The sequence below is a fragment of the Clinocottus analis genome, unplaced genomic scaffold (genome assembly GCF_023055335.1).
Source record: "Clinocottus analis isolate CAN_PGR_092001 unplaced genomic scaffold, fCliAna1.0.p SCAF_1, whole genome shotgun sequence".
In the NCBI taxonomy this organism is placed as follows: domain Eukaryota; kingdom Metazoa; phylum Chordata; class Actinopteri; order Perciformes; family Cottidae; genus Clinocottus; species Clinocottus analis.
Window position 1 is genome coordinate 15172141 of NW_027175820.1, and position 16706 is coordinate 15188846.

At 38.5% G+C, this 16706-nt stretch overlaps 2 protein-coding genes across 3 annotated transcripts; one reads left to right on the forward strand and one right to left on the reverse strand.

Moving 5' to 3' along the window:
* Nucleotides 1-96: 96 nt before the first annotated feature.
* Nucleotides 97-8874, reverse strand: ddx21 (DEAD (Asp-Glu-Ala-Asp) box helicase 21). Its single transcript, XM_068586431.1, has 16 exons — nt 8740-8874; nt 6971-7162; nt 6676-6747; nt 6230-6302; nt 5770-5948; nt 5539-5656; nt 5213-5398; nt 4653-4798; nt 4205-4354; nt 3893-4054; nt 3425-3544; nt 2958-3031; nt 2587-2746; nt 2069-2203; nt 1300-1344; nt 97-1167 (listed from the first exon to the last, which is right to left on the reverse strand). The coding sequence occupies exons 1-16, from the start codon at nt 8821-8823 to the stop codon at nt 901-903; spliced, it is 2163 nt and encodes a 720-aa protein (XP_068442532.1). The 5' UTR covers nt 8824-8874; the 3' UTR covers nt 97-900.
* Nucleotides 8875-12839: 3965 nt separating this feature from the next.
* mpc1 (mitochondrial pyruvate carrier 1) lies at nt 12840-16448 on the forward strand. Of its 2 annotated transcripts, none has more exons than XM_068586642.1 (4): nt 12840-13034; nt 14773-14869; nt 15084-15216; nt 15689-16448. In XM_068586642.1, exons 1-4 carry the CDS (start codon nt 12960-12962, stop codon nt 15714-15716), a joined length of 333 nt encoding a protein of 110 aa, XP_068442743.1. In that variant the 5' UTR covers nt 12840-12959; the 3' UTR covers nt 15717-16448. The 2 variants fall into 2 exon arrangements, with proteins under 2 accessions (XP_068442743.1, XP_068442659.1); XM_068586558.1 differs by having other exon boundaries at nt 12851-13030.
* Nucleotides 16449-16706: the final 258 nt, after the last annotated feature.

Here is a 16706-nt window from a genome sequence, read left to right on the forward strand (position 1 = left end):
AAAAGTTAAGTGGCACAGTCTTAAAAGCAGTTCATATTCAAATTGATACTTTTATACATGCTTATTTTACATCTCTTTAAAAAGAACACACACAACTTGAGTTGACCTTTTTTAATGAATAAGGCATTTCATTCAAATGAATGGAAGCAGTAGACGGTTATTAAATAGAGGCAATTGCAAAGCAATCATCCAATATATTTTGGAGAAGAGTTTCAGCCGACTATAAGGCAGCAACCTGACGCTGAGCTTAAATGGTTAACGCCCACTTCCTCACGGTACTGTACATGAACACATTGCCAGTGTCTGCAGTACAGTGCAGCACCATGTTGCTACACAGTTATCTAATGTAGTGATGCAACAAGTAGCTTGTTCCAAGTTGTTAGGTCAGGAAGACGTACCTTCGATTTTGGACAAAGGCTAAAGTCAGATTACTGCCATCGTTCCCCAAACACCCAGTACAAACAAAAGAGTAACACTTTACATACAACTCAATGAATGACACATTCATAAGTCATGATATAATGCTAAACTTTAACGCAATGGTTTTGATCCTATGCACTAATATATGTAGTACAAATGACATTACTTGAGTTTTAACTCAAAAGCACACACCAGCAGGCCTTACAAAATGGCTGCAAGTGGTCCTGTGTCGAACTGCACACAGAGTCTGATCTTAAACCAGCAGGAAATGCTAATTGGAATTCATTCAATTTAATCAGATATGATAGAATTTTCCCCATATTTTGAAAGTGGGGATATTGGTCATTTAATGTACTGTATGTGAAGCTTCAGAATATCTGAAAGCTGATAATGGAAATTAAATCCATTGATTCCACTCCCAGCCAATAACCCCTGCCAGTCCAGATGAGTGACAGTCTTATCGGTCCGCAAGTTGGCGCTTCAATAATCAAAAGATTCAAAGCGTTTGTGTCCTCCACCACCTCCTCCTCCTCCTCTTCCTCCTCTTCCTCTTCCTCCGTTGTTGCTATAGCCACTGCTCCGAAACCCGTTACTACGGCCACCACCTCCCCCAAAACCGCGACCTCTTCCACCTCTGAAGCCTCCTCCTCCTCCACGGCCTCCTCGGTCACTGAACTGCTTCTCCTCCAGCTCTGGCAGCTCCGTGGCTATAGTCAGTTGCCACCGGCGACCGTCCTTCCAGGCATCCTGTTAAAAGATCAAGTGCATGTGAGCAGATTTCACGTCAGATGATTTATCTAGACGAATTTAATCTCCAAGACACTATAAACAGTCCATCCAACGCCTTGAACAGAGGGAAGTTTTCAAAGTTGTTCTCACCTGAACCTCCTTGACTTTGTCAGCTGGGACATCAAAACAAACTCCCTGTTGGAAACAACACGGGTGAGGTGGTGAGTGTTTCTGGGGTCAGTCTATGTAGCTGCTGTGCTTCCAGAGTACTAATGCGTTCACACCAAAAGCGTATATAGCGCGAAAGACGCAAATAACTACAAATAGTTCGGCGAGTAAACTCTCGCGGGTAAAGCGGGTAAGAGCGCTTTGGTGTGAACGCACCTTAAGATCTTAAGATCCACAACATGTAAGTTCACACCTACAGAAAGGTGTCGCACTGGCAACAGATGTTTTTTTCTGTTTACGTGCTGTGAATTAGTTGTATCACATGTCTAGTGTGGCTGTAGCAGCTGAATTTACATATCAACTAAACAACAGTGTTGATCTCTCAGCAAAAAAAAAATTGCATTTTAATTTACCTTCTGATGTTTTTGCTAAGCATTTTGCCAAGTCTATTGCTTTCTATCGAGTTATCTTTTTTGGTAAGACATCACAAGTGTGTTGTAACAAGAGCACCGCTTAGTATTAGTAGCCTACATCCATGCTCAACTGTATACACCAAATCAAATATACACTTTCAGTACAGAGGTCACTCTAGTGGTAACTGTAAGATAATAAAAGTAAAATCTAACAAGCCTAAATTCCACAATGGCTTTCATAATAAAATACATCACAATCTGGAATTAAAAAATCAGTAAATTTCACAATATAATTTATTTGCGTGTATACATGTGTACATATGTGTGTGTTTACATACCATTTTGCCTTTGATGAAGGTCATTCTCTGAATGTGGTTCTCAAACTCTTCTCCAAGCTGCTCTTTGATAGATTTCCAGGCATAACCCAGATTATGCATCTCCTGAGAACACACCAGCTGCACAGTGGTGAAACCCTGTAAAAACAAACAGAAACAATGAGTTAGGTGTAATAAGGGTTATACAGCATCTAAAAGGATACAGGTGTGAGTGTGTGTGAGTGTGCGAGTGCGTGTGTGTGTGAAAGAAAGAGGGACAGAGAGAAAATTCATGCATAATGCTGAGGGTGGCGAGGGTGACAGGATGTCATGCTCCTCAGGAGTCAGACCCCCCTGAGACCAAAATGTCAGGACTGCTGCAGTTTGAATTGTCCTGCAGGTGTGAAACCCTTGCAAGGTTTTCAGTGTGCTCAGATGTGTTACTATAACAAATACGTTTGTGTGTGTGTATAACTTAGTGCGTCTTTTTTTTTGTTTGTGAATATAATTGTTGTTTATGACGAGTTAAAAACCAAACTTACAGTATCAGAGTTGAGCAGTGACCTCTCTGCAAGATTTGTGGCTCCAGAAATGTGTGCCAGGGCCGCAGCAAGAGCATCGACTGCTCCTCGCTCCTCAATCAGTTTCTCAGCAGACGCTCTGAAGTGCCCGATGGCTGCAACTGGAACAGAGTCCAGAAACCTGGATACAGAAAGAAAATCATGCTATGAAACTTAATTGCAAACTGTCGTAGATTTGTTTCCCATTGAGAATGAATTAGGCTAAATGATGTGGCTGACAGTCCAGAGTTTCAAACGGTAATCAACAACTGTAGTTTCATACATGCAAAACATATTTTAAAAAATATATATGGTTACATATACGGTTGCTCTTAGTATCCAGAATGACCTACTTGACAGCATCCTTGCTTGAGGACTTGATGATATCGTGGGCAGTGGGAACGCCAACTCGTTTGAATGAGATCCCCTGGAAAACCAAAAAATCATACCTTTTGGTTAATACTCAATATAGAAACATCTGAAGTAGAGTCAAACAGTTTGCACTGAATGTCCGAGAGTCTTTTTACACCATTTCATACAACAGGGATAAGGTGGATTTTAGTCTGGCCGCTATGTAATGCAGCTGCATCATCCTCAACTCTTGGCTCTAAGGAAACACTCCATCCTCCTATTGTATGTACTATTTTTGAGTCACACTTTCTTTCTTGTATATTTCCATACCATTTGTAGCACAGATGTCACTAGAAGCTATGTTTTGTGTATTTTCCCATAGCTGCTCAAACAGTTTAACTTGTTGCTGTTTTATGCCTTTTTGTTCTCTTCTATTTGGACTGAAAGTAAATAAAAAAAGAGCACATACTGCTTTGTATTCTACGTGGCGCAGCATGTCCTCCTCTTTCCTCTGGTAGAAACAGATGCACACTCCAGCCCTCCCGGCTCGGCCCGTACGTCCAGAACGATGGATGTATGACTCCACATCCTGACACCAACCACAGAGACAAACAGTTTCAGAGAAAGTAGCGGTGACATGTTTTTATAAGTCCATATCTTGTGCAACACTGTTAATGAGAATATGAGGAATTAACATTTGTCCAAGAAGAGTTCTTTTTTTTCTTCTTATTGATCAACCACTACACATAAATTGTTGCAGCTGTTTTCATTTTCAATTCAATCTAAAGTATGCAGATATGAATTTTTAAATGTCGTATTTTATGTAAAAAGAATAAAGTAACTTACAAACAGCATATATTTGTTTTCTAAAATATAACATTTAGTTTGATAAATGCAAAGTTTGTTTCGTGAAATGTATACTTGCAACACAACACACCTTGGGTGGAGAACACTGGATCACCAGGTCAACTTCAGGGATGTCTAATCCACGGGATGCAACATTGGTGGCAACCAGGACCTCAAACACGCCGTTCCTGAAGCCCTTCAGTGTCACCTCTCTCTGTTTCTGAGGAATATCACCATGGAGGGACTGGGAACTCTGATAGGATGCATACAAAATAGATTAAGAAATGAACACTATACATTTTCTGCTTCTTTATTGTAGTTTCTTTCTCTCCTAATAAAGTTGTAATGTCCTGCTGCTGTATGAATCAAATATTCATAAACTGTTGCATGTGTGAGTGTCTACCTGTTTGATGGATGCATTCATGGAAAGTTCGTCGGCTTCTCTCTTTGTCTCACAGAACACAATGGTCTTGCCGTGGCTGCCGCTGTAAACCTGGATCACATCCCCAATTACAGCTGCGCGCTGTGACCAGTGACACGCTATGGCCAGATGCTACAGAGAGAGAACCACAAGGTTAGAGACGCCGGGGTACGAGAGAAGATACGTTTCCATTCATCCAGATGGCATACTTTAATTTAATTACAATTCCATTGTTGTTGTTTTTAGGTTTACTGCAAATTTACTTTCTGGGCTTTCCTGATGGAGATACATGCCAGCATATGTTACAGGTCTCAACAGCTATAACTGTCTCTGCTTACAGACAACTTTGAGAGCGCTAAGCTAAGAATGCTGTAACGCTTGTTAAACTGTGCCTATCACTTTTTTCACCTCTGCCAACAGACGCACTTACTTCTACAGTTGTTGCAGCTTTCTGTGTTTTATTGCCGATCAGATCGACATGTTTGCACTCTGGTCTCATGTATTTCTTAGCAACTTGGTAAACCCAGGGAGGGCAAGTGGCCGAAAACAGAAGAGTCTGTGGGTTGGAAGCGGAGTCTGAGGAGGAGCACAAGCACACAAACACATTTTACAAATGTTTATTTACATGATCACTGCATACCAATCTTTAAATCTATTTAAACACAGCAATCCAGAGTGCAACCTTATGGCCGTACGAATTATGTATGAATTAAAGGCTTGCAGCTGAAAAAGTGGTGTGAAATGCCGGAGACATCAGCCTCAAAAAGGCCGCTATTTAGGGGAAGAAAGTCCACAAACGAGCCAGTACATCTACAGTCGCATACACCAAATACAGAAAGACCCCAGCACAGACAGAAAAAGTCAACATTAAAAGTTAGTCTAAAGTAATGTTACATATATGATACACAAACCAAAACACTCAAACACCATAAATATGAACACTCACACAAACCAGAAAGATTTTCATGAAACAACACAGATTCACTTTACCTTTCTCATATGATGAAGACAAAATCTCTTCAACCTGTTCTGTAAATCCCATGTCCAACATTTGGTCTACTTCATCCAGAACAACATGTTTCAGTTTAGAGAGGTCGAGTTTATTGTTCTGGAGGTGGTCTTTGATGCGACCAGGGGTGCCGACCAAAATATCAATACCACTACGGATAGCATCAACTAGACAGAAAGGGAAACATCAAAAAACAAATAAGGAGCTGGTATTTAGGTAAAGCCTTTTCTATTTATTCATTATTATTATATCATATTAAGTACATTAAACACATCAATGTAAATAAATGGACACTTAAAATACTTACGCTGTGGGTTGTATGAGCTGCCTCCATAGAAACAGGTGAGAGCCAGCTTCTTGGTGATGTCTTTGAAGTCCTTTGCGACCTGGATAGCTAACTCTCTGGTCGGAGTTAACACTAAGACCTACAAACAGACAGAAAAGTCGCTCAGTCATACACAATCATACTCAGAGAAGAAATAAACAGTGGGACTGATGCTGGTTTTAGTGATTGGTGAGAAGGTGAACGTGTGTGCACCTTGGGAGCCCGGCCTCGGACCAACGCCACTGGCTCCGCTTGGAGCTTCTCCACCAAAGGGATAGCGAATGAGAATGTCTTTCCTGTTCCTGTTCGAGCTTGGGCAATGACATCCTCGCCATCATATACAGAATTGAATGTCTTCACCTGAATGTCAAACAGGTAAGTGGCTCCTCGAGCTGAGAAAATGATGAGAGTGGTGACAGAGAAGGAGGAGGAGAAGAAATTGGGAGGACAGGACATGTTAACAATCTTCAAATCAGATCACCTATCAAAAAACGTCCATCAAGATAAAAAAAAATGTGTGTAGTCTATAAAAAGCTGTTTTTTTAGACACAATTAATATATTACAAGCTTCTTTTTTGGGGGGCAGAGCAGCAAACATGTCCATTTTTGAACATGTATCAGTTCAACTCTGGTCTCGAGCCACAAAATGAAAATGTAAATATTGAATGTTTACCTTTCAGTTTATCAATGGTGACTTGGGAGATCCTGAAGTTGGAGAAAGCCCCTTCCTTCTGTTCTGGTGTTTGCTGGTAAACAAATACACAAAGTCAGACTATATAACATTAACCTTGTAATAAAGAGGCAATTTAAATTCTAAAATATTTTCAACATTTTCAAGGAGCTTCCCATATTGCAGGCCACTATTGGGAACAAATACCAACTATCACAGGGGCATGCTTCAAGTCAAAGGAGCACAAGAAAGACTACAAAATGGCCATTTCCCGCTATAATAAAACCAAAATGTAACACCAATGAAGAAGGATTTAATAACAGCTATCACAGTGGTACCTCAAACTTCACCACTTATTCAAATTACCATGTCGGTTAGTCATCATACATTTCAGTAACAACACAAACTTTCAACTCTTCCTGAGGGAAAAACAAAAACATCAATCGTACCGTTTCTTTCTGGACGGGGGTGGAATGTCCGTTGGTTTTAGCCTCTGCCGTTGCTTTCTTTTGCTTCTTTTTCTGAGACCAAAAATAAACGTTGAGACAATGTTATAGAAGGGGCAGAGTATGGCCTTTCTAGCCTATTCACTATTTACCAGGATGATCTTATGCCCACAAAACAATTTGATGGTCAATAACTACAGCTTGTTGCCCATTTAGCACTAAGACCAGGCGTTTTTTTTGTCAGGAAGTTATCCGCTGGGTAACTACATATTCAAACCAGTAACAACACCTCACTGACCTCTGCGTCTCCTTCAGCCATCTCTGGTGTGTCTACGCCATTACTGACACTATTCAAGTCTATGTGGTCGTTTACTTGGTCCAATGTCAGCATGCATTTTTTCTTTTTCTTCTTTGGTGCTGGAGGTTCACAGTCGGGGTCATCCTGCTCTTCCTGGTCCTCCAACTTCTTCTTGTTTTTTAGCTTCTTCCCCTTTAAAAAAAGAAGACAGAAACAATAAAGCCAAATAGAGTGAAGTTAAATTTGTGAAAATACAGTGTAGCTACTCAACATTTTAAAAAAGAAAAACGTTGGCTGCTGAAGTAAATTTCATTATATTGTAATTTCAATTGCAACGTTACTAATTAGAGATGGGCGGTTAATATCAAAGCTTGTATCACTGTAAAACACACGGTTTCAGTTAGTGTTGAAGATAGTCCAGGATAAAAGGATCAATATGACATCCAAAGTTTCAAACGTCAATTTGTTTAAGAGGGCTTCATTCAGTTTTACAGTTTTCCAGTTAAACTATATAATAAGCACATTAATGGAATAAGAGCAGATTAATCAAAAAATATCTCCATGTCCACTAGAAATACATAATCACAAGTCAACCTTACAAGCTCATGCCACAGAACAATGTAATTTATTCTTTTTGGAAAATTGTATTGCACATACATAAGCCTGTCTTGAAGGGATGTAATGTGTTTTGAAGCCACTCGATGTCATCATTGTTGCCCGTAAGAGAAACTGGGTCAGTATCTTTTGAAATAAACTATGGTTATTACATTCACATTATTTGGAACTTATTTAAGTTTTTGAAATGTATTTTTTTAATATTTTAATTTTAACCAAACAGGTAACAAACTACCTTGAGAGGGGGTAATGTTCTATGTTAGAGACCTGTTTCCACCATTTATTATCAAACCCTCTTTTAGCAACAATTGTAATTATAATAATACATTATAATTATAATATTTCGGTCAGAAATTAAAGTACACGGCATTTGATTTGCACAACCAAGTAAAGGCTTAAATTTATGTAACATTGATGTATTAATTGTTTCTATATAAATGTATTGCTCTCTTGATCGACAAGTAAAAATGAACCTTAAGCCGCTTTGATAATCACATCATCAAACCCCTTTAGTCTATTTGGACTGTTGTTCCATCAAAACAATGTTAAGTTAAGGTGGCTATTTTTACAGGTAGCGTACATAATTAAGTATCAACGTTAATTATTGTAGTAGTCTGACAAAACAAGTTAGAGTTCTTCTTACTGTACGTAACTTGAGTTAATATTACTAGCAGCTATAATAAAAAGGGAGCAAACGCGAAGAAACAGGAATGAAATATGTCATGTTTTAATAAGCAGGTTGCTTCGTATTCGGACTAACAGCTGACGAGCCCAGCTGTATGATACGTAATCAGGTCGCGCCTTCAGATGTAGACGGCTTGTTAAAGAGGCCCACGTTGTACGTGTGACGTAACGCAAGCGCACATCTTTTAGCTAGGCTAAGTTACTGTACATTGTCGTTATACTGAACATTAACTTAGCAGTGTGTCACGTACATGTTCCCCAATCCATACACTGTAACACTACACTATGCTTGTAACATTTTACGACTAGTACTGCTCCGTAAACCTGTCTCACTGTGGTTTCCTCCCGGTTAGCCGAGGGCTAGCACGTTTCCACATGTTGTTAAACATGGAGGAGCCGGGGCACGAGACGGAGCGCGAGCTAAATGCTTATTTCAGTCTGTCCATGGCGACACCGCTCACGCTGCTCACCTTTCGGAGTTTAGCCTCCGCGGCCGTGTCCACGCCGTCATCCATGGCTTGATCTTCCGTTTCAAAGATGATTTTTGACGGCATTTCTCTTCCTTGTTGGTTCCCCTCAGTGTAGACACGATGGATAACCCACGGGCACGCGGATGGAAAGGAACGCACAAGGAAGCGACTCGCGAGAAGCGCGCTCACGAGCCAGACGTAGAAATAGACGCGATAGATCTGCACAAGAAGCACGAGTCGTAATTAGGATTACGTAACATGTACAGTCCAAAATGAATTACTGCAAATGCACTCAATAGAATAACTAAAATGTAAAGTCTTACATTTCTAATCAAATACAAATAAAATGTTATTTGACAAATAATCAATCAATCTAGCTTCTCATGACAATACGTATAATACAATAATGTACAAATGTAAAGTGGAGCTGATGAAAGATTAATCAAACAAGCTAAAAAAAAAAAAGGATAATATTATCATTTGATAAAGTACTAGCAGAAACCACACTGTTCTTTAATAAACACCTGTATGGCAGCCAACATTGAAACATAACGATAATAACTAACTTCTCAGCAGATGGAGCATTTGGAAATTTTGTTTAATTGATTTTACATAATCTTATGGTAAAGAGCAACATCCATTGCTTCCCAGTTTCACTCGAACAATATTTATTGAACATTTTCAAGGGCTTATCCAAATTGTTTGCCCTTATTACTAATTATTTTTTATTTTTTTGTTGCTATCAGAGCTCTGTACTAAAGGGCCATGCTTAAAGATCCAGAGCCAACAGTACCAATAGCATCACAATACAAGTTGTTCTGTATAAATCCACTTAAAGCATTGTTGTAACAGTTTTACGGATGGTCATGGTCAATATGAAACAAGTGTGTATGTATACATGCAGTTGCCTGAACACATACAAAAAACGTCACACAGGAGGATATCATTTGAATATCAAAGTGCTATAAAGTTGTTGATGGATTAATTGACACAACTTACAAATACAAACGTTTTCCCTAAATTGGAATTATCTATTTGTATGAGAAAGTTCTCAATGTGGGTGTCCATTCCTCCTTGAAGTGCACACTCTCTGCAAGTATACTGTTAACAAAATAAAAAAGAAGTATGTACAAAGTATGTACAACAAATATAGTAAAAAGCAAATCAAGGCATTACAGGAACCCAGGTTTGATGGCAAAATCATGGCATATTACCAGATGTTATGTTTTAGGTTTTTATATTTCAGAAGTTGAAGTTTAACAGGGTGTACTAAACTCATGAAAACAAAGACAGCCAATGCAATGTCTTTGCATAACTATAAATGAATAGTGCCTCTTCATCACAGAGATATTATTATTGTGTCCAACACCAATATGATTCACTTTCAATTGAACAAAGTGTCAAAGGAAGACCTAGTTTTCTTCATTTTGTGTTGGCTTGTAACGGGCTCGGCCTTGACCTGGTCAAAGCTAAGGGGGAGCTCCTTCTTCTTATGCCAGCCGTGTAAGAAGGGCCCGTTTTAGAACCCCGAACAGTTTGCTTTCGATTACATTTTTATAGAGACAATGACGGATGTTAAAAACCTCTTTCGTCTGGTTTCCCTCGCGGCTTACCTGCACTATTGTGCCACGTAATCCACCAGACTGTTTCCTCTAATAGGAAGGGATGATGAACCGTTTTACACTCAAAAAATCCAAACGATTACTCACATTTGTCTGGATCTGGAAACGGGGCAGGACTCCTGCTGGATTGCGTTCCCTTGTCAAAGGCCCCGGTCCGGTGTTTACCTCTGAGTCTCGACAACCTGGAAGTTATCTCCTTCCATTAAACGGGAGTCCCCATTAAGTAGATAATTAGACTCTTATTCCAGAGTATATAAGATTTATTTCAACAAGGGTTATTTATACATAAATACTTTTACTGCAACTTCCTTTCTTTGGAGGTTATCCCCGCAAGAGTTGAAAGACAGTCCAAAAGTAAAATATCTTTCAAATGGTCAACACACCGTGCCCCGGCCTCTTAGTTCTTGGAGGTTTTTCCCGCAGCGCTAAGAGACTCAGTTTACTCACAGCATAGAAAGTCTGTATTTGATTGCTCAAATAGAATGGCTCATTCTCGGGGACACGGTCCGAGAAGGAACTGAAGAAGTGCTCCGTTGTCTCTGTTTTTATAGGCCAATGTGAGGAGAGGGGGTTCTACAGTATGGGTGACTGCCGACAGTGATTTACTGATCTGTTCTTGGTCACACGCTCATCTTGCGTTTGTAGATGCAGCTGCAAAAGAGGGATCTTTACAGTAGAGGCGACTGTCGACAGTGATTTACTGATCTGTCCTTGGTCATACGCTCATCGCGCGTTTGTAGATGAAGCTGCAAAAATGGAGTCTGTACAGGTGTCAGTCAGACTGGCTGCTTTGTGCGCAGAGTTGGCAGATGAAACATGCCGATGCTGTTTTGATGGAGTCATGATAAGCTTACACACGTCAGACCTTTCATTAGTTTGAGTAATGGTGTCTGTGGTTCAACATGCTCTGGCTTGGTCCACAGGTCTGACACAGGTCTCACCTCTTTGCAGCAGATCTTCTCATGATCATATATCTACTTATGACTTCATTTGGACTTTGTCATATAAAACAGAAACATATCAATGCACTTGTGATACAAAACATTTTCCCTTATAGAAACAGGAATATGTCGAAGCGTATATATGCAATAATATAGAAAACATTTTAACTCATAACACATGACTATACTAAGTGTTTTAATTCATGCAACACTATAGAAACTATCTTAACTCAAAACACATGACATACTAAGTGTTTTAATTCATGCAACACTATAGAAACTATCTTAACTCATAACACATGATTATATTCAATAAAGAAGAAGGAATAATAAAAAGAACCTCAGAAATGTAAAGAACTCGTAGTTTACATAAGCCAATCCTAAACAGGCTTATCCAAGTGATCCCGAAGAGAATAATGTCTCCCACTGATATCGGTATAAGCCATAGGTCTTTTATTCCACCCTTTAGTTTAATCGTTAGGATTTAGGAGTTATTCTTTTTCTCGAAGGTGTTTTACAGCCAGTGCTCTATGGAGCTAAATCCAGATCATATATTTTGCTCATTGGGAAAAAAGATTTGAACCTGAAAAATCAAGTTTTGTTGTTGAACTCTGGACAATTAAACAGTATTTGAATGTTTTTTCGAAATAAGAATAAGTGTATGAATTTTTTGGGGGGGGTTGAATATAATTGTTTTAAATGAACAAAACATATGACCTGGATCTAGCTCCATCGACAAGCTCTAGAGTCTGAGTTATGATTCTGGTTATCATCTTTTTAATCAACTATATTGTTACATACAATAAAACAATATCAAGTCAATGCGAGTTGTGTGGCGTTTCATAAACTGATGTCTGCATATTTTTTATGATCAGTATATATATATATGTATATATATATACATATATATATATATATATATATATATATATATATATATATATATATATATATATATATATATATATATATATATATATATGAAAACACTATGCATACGGTATATGTACAAAAGGAGTGTTAAATAACAGTAATAAACAGGACACACATCGTTAGTGGGATTACGTATTTAATTCAGCATGTTTGAAACTGAACAGAGAGACAGTTTAGCTTTGTACCATATGAAAAAATACTTTGGTTTCATTTTTTTATTTCTATTCCAAACTCGTTCATAAAGTAATACTTTGAACCGGGTTGTTTAGATTGTCTGCATTAGGCAACATTGTAAGAAGACGGACGAAGTCAGATTAGTTTTATTGTAGTCAGAACATTGTAGTTTCACCGCTGCGGACCGACGTCACTAACATGCGCTTGCCGTCGGGCCATAACTTCGTCGTTAGTGAAAGTGGAGTCGGCTTTACTAAACACTACGGTTCTTAACTCCTCATAAATTATCCTTCCTATCTTTCCCTGATCCTGTGAAGTTTTCCACAAAGGTCAAAGAAAAGTGCTTAGGGTTAGACGTTAGAAGATAATTATTTGACTATTCGACTGCAGCCTTAGGTTGCGCTCCATAATTGCGACAGTGTCGTAAAGCGCCAATGTTATGGTCGGAAATTAGAGCCGGGGTCGTCCTCTGAGCCGAGTTATCAGTCGCCCTTCAACGGAGAAAGAGTGCTTTTCTTTGCCATAACAGACATCAGCCTAACGTTAAACCATGGCAGGGACAATTGCACGGAAAGCTATTGACCATCTGAAAAGCAAAGAGTTCAGGGAATATTTGACAAGGTATGTAAATATGAAAACTGTTAGATTTTCTGTTAGCACGTATGCTAAAGTGACGCTTACTAGTTAGCGTCATTCAGCTATCTAATGGCTACAGCCGGTTGAATGTACTGTCTTCTTGCTTCAGACAACGTTTTAATACAATCCAAAGAATAATTTAAGAAATGTGTTTGTTACTATTTGTTTCTTTCAGTTCTCTGCTAGATTTCAGGGACAATTGCAGTTTCTGTGACATAACGTTAGAAAGTAACCTTCAGTTAGCTTGTGTCTCCACATTATGAGGTTAGCTGTTGTTGAAGATGTTTATTGTCATGTAGAATTTAAAAAAAAATCGAGTTGGCGACTCAGGCAGTTCAGCAGCAACAAGGTAAAAATATATTTTTGATTAAAAAAAAGACATTCAATAAATATATAAGACATTCGATAGATAGATAGATAGATAGATAGATAGATAGATAGATAGATAGATAGATAATACACAGGCATCAATGACTTTAAAGTGGCCAGAGCGCTTTATTGCTTATTTTTAATTTCTCTGCACAATTGTCCGGTGTAATGGAGAGAAGACTGTAGATTAACCCCATTTAAAGAAAATGTCTGTTTTAACCACATGTGAGACTGCTATCACTTGTCAAAGCAACCTCAAACAATCTAACAACCTTAACAGTGGATTGCCAATTTGCAATTTGTGAGCGTCTCTGAAAGGGTGACAACAACTACTTTGCCTCTAACAACTAAATTAAACAGCGTTGTGGTTTGAAGTTGTGGCCAGGCTCAAATCTGACTTTAGAGACAAAGGCAAGCAGATATAACTGCTCTTGTACTTTTTGACATGTTGTCAAAACATTGGTTAATATGTATATGATGCCCAGGTGGTGTGTGCACTTGCCACAGATTACCAGCATGCTTGTAATGTGGAGTAAAGTTTATATTATGACACAGTGATGCAAGGAGCCGTCTTTGTTGACATTTGTAACTTAATAAAAATCAATCAAGTAGAAAGTTCAACTAGTTGGCTGCAGCTAAAGGGTTATATCAGTATGACTTATCTGTATGTTCTTTCCTCTTCTATGTGGCCCTGGAAAAAAAAAAAAAAAAACCTGTTCAACAGCACGGTAAGTTTGTCACATTTGTTTCTTTTGGTCTCTTCTCATCCTTGACTGCCTATTGGTTATCCATTATGGGTGTATATTTGTTTGCATATTTACTGACTGACATGATGATCAGTACTTTTATAGAATTCCTATTTTTTTGGGATTCATAATGCAGATTTTAGCTTAAGTATTTGTAGTGGCCGATCTACGTGTCGGCCACTCTGCTGGGTGCGGAATAAGATCCTGTTTCTCACGCGCTGCTTCAGTAAAAAAAAGAGTCCAGCCGTTGGTATATCTTTGGGCTTTTGCACATTTAATTATCAACTGACGGCAGTTACAAGTTGTTATTTGGACTTCCTGAGCTGTTTTACGAAGTATTTGGTCTAGCGGTAAAAAACGTCTGATCTCCCCGTCACCCATGCATCATCAATCCCCCTTGCTCGTACCGGTGCCCCGTATTTAAACTATCTCAATAAAACACACATTACCACAATAAAATACACACCCGTGACTAATGGCTCCTACAGTATTTATTCATGTGCTTGTAATTGCATTGTTCTGTTTTACTGTTCAACCATCTTAAGATACTGCCCAAACCATAAATAGTCTATGGTTCAAACTGTATTTGTCACTTTGTGTGTATCTGCACAGCATTTCTGGGGTCCTGTAGCAAACTGGGGTCTTCCCATTGCCGCCATCACAGATATGAAGAAGAGCCCTGAGATTATCAGTGGCAGGATGACATTTGGTAAGACACGGACACATGTGCGAATTAACCCAGATGTACACATGAAGGGTTCACACAATACCCCCATTCATCTTTGGTAACTTTGCTAGAGTTAGGTTTGTCATTTCCACTTTTCTGTAAAGTAAACTACAGCCACAACTCTTGTTAATAATAGGTTTATAAGAAGTCAGTGCTGTAATAAACTATTACCTGTGTGTTTTATCCTTTCTCTCAGCTCTGTCCTGCTATTCACTGCTCTTCATGAGGTTTGCTTACAAGGTACAGCCACGCAACTGGCTATTGTTTGCTTGCCATTTGACCAATGAGTCAGCACAGCTAATCCAGGGAAGTCGTCTCATCAAATACAAGTAAGCAATGTTTTATGATATAATTTTCTGTTGTGACAGTTCAGATGTCATGAAACACTGTTCTTTCACAACTTCTCAGTCATATTGGCTTAATGTCCTGATCCCCAATAAACCTGTCCATAGAGAAACTTCACTCTGTTGGTCATAATTCCACATCTATGAAAGATTTAAGAATTATAAGTGATGTTAGGTAGGTTAAAAGGCTACTAGCTTTAAGCTTGTGTGTTCAGGTTTGGATCAGGATGTCATTTTTTTGCATGACCAAAAAAAGTATTGTCTTTCGAGTTATTTTCAACTTGGTCTTTATCTTGCCTCCATGGCTTTCGACCGAGATCACTATTTTACCAATGACTTAATGAGAGAATTAGGGTGAAGAGCAATCTTATCAAAGTGAAACTCAGAGTGACAATCCGTCTGGACTTGGTATGATGATTATGTAGGTTTGTAAACCACTGTTTCTATATTACTACAGCATGGAGAAGAAGAAGCAGCAATCTTAGTGGCAGAGTGAAGCAGTTGCAGAACGTCCACTGCAGAGTGGCACCTGCTTCAACCTGGACATCAGAACTAATCCATACAAACATCTTCTCTAATCTTTAAGACTGTGGCACTTGCACCATGTCTTAATCTATTGTCACCTTGATTGATTATCTTCATGAATTGTTCAGTCACTTTTCCTACACAAAAAAAGATGATCCTTTTCTGCTGTTTCTTTTTGCAGCATTCACTTTCAATACACAAAAATATGATGTGGGTGAATGTACACTTAGCATACCAGCCTGACAGTTCACTGCCTCGCACACTGGCTGTTGGACATTTTCAGCAAAGCAATCTTTGGTCATTAATCATCTCATTTTAGACATCAGCATTATTATTTGTATTTCTTTCTTACCTGCTTAGAAAGTGAAATATTAATGTTGGTTTATTTAATGTTACTATTAACCTTTACTTAAACAGGGAAGACACAAAGAGAGCTAAGCTTTAGTTTGTGTGCAAAATGTTACACTGTACAATAAAAATGTGTCTGGAGGACCCAATTTGGCATGGTTTTATGAAATTATAATAAATAATACAAGCTGCTTTTGTCAGTGCTGACCAAACATGTACTGTGTGTGTTATCATATGTAGTTCACATTAATTTATTGCTATTGTATAATTCATTTTATTTTTCCCTGATTTAATGATTTGATTCTATGGGTTTGTTCAAATAAACTGGCTTTAAACAACTTGAACTTAATTAAGAAAAGTGATTTATTGGCATTGTTTAACATGAAGTTCAGCGTTGCTTTTGCAGTTATCATTTGATTCTTGTCTTAAAGTCATGTTCCACTGCTCCATGTTGACACTCAACACTTCTCTTTAATGTAAAACCCTTGTTAAATAAATACTACACACATTTTTTCAACAAAGTTAGAAAGTACATATCAAATGAGCAGAACACTAGTAGTTATTTCCTATGTTTTATGTATACACCTCAGCTTTTAAGTTAT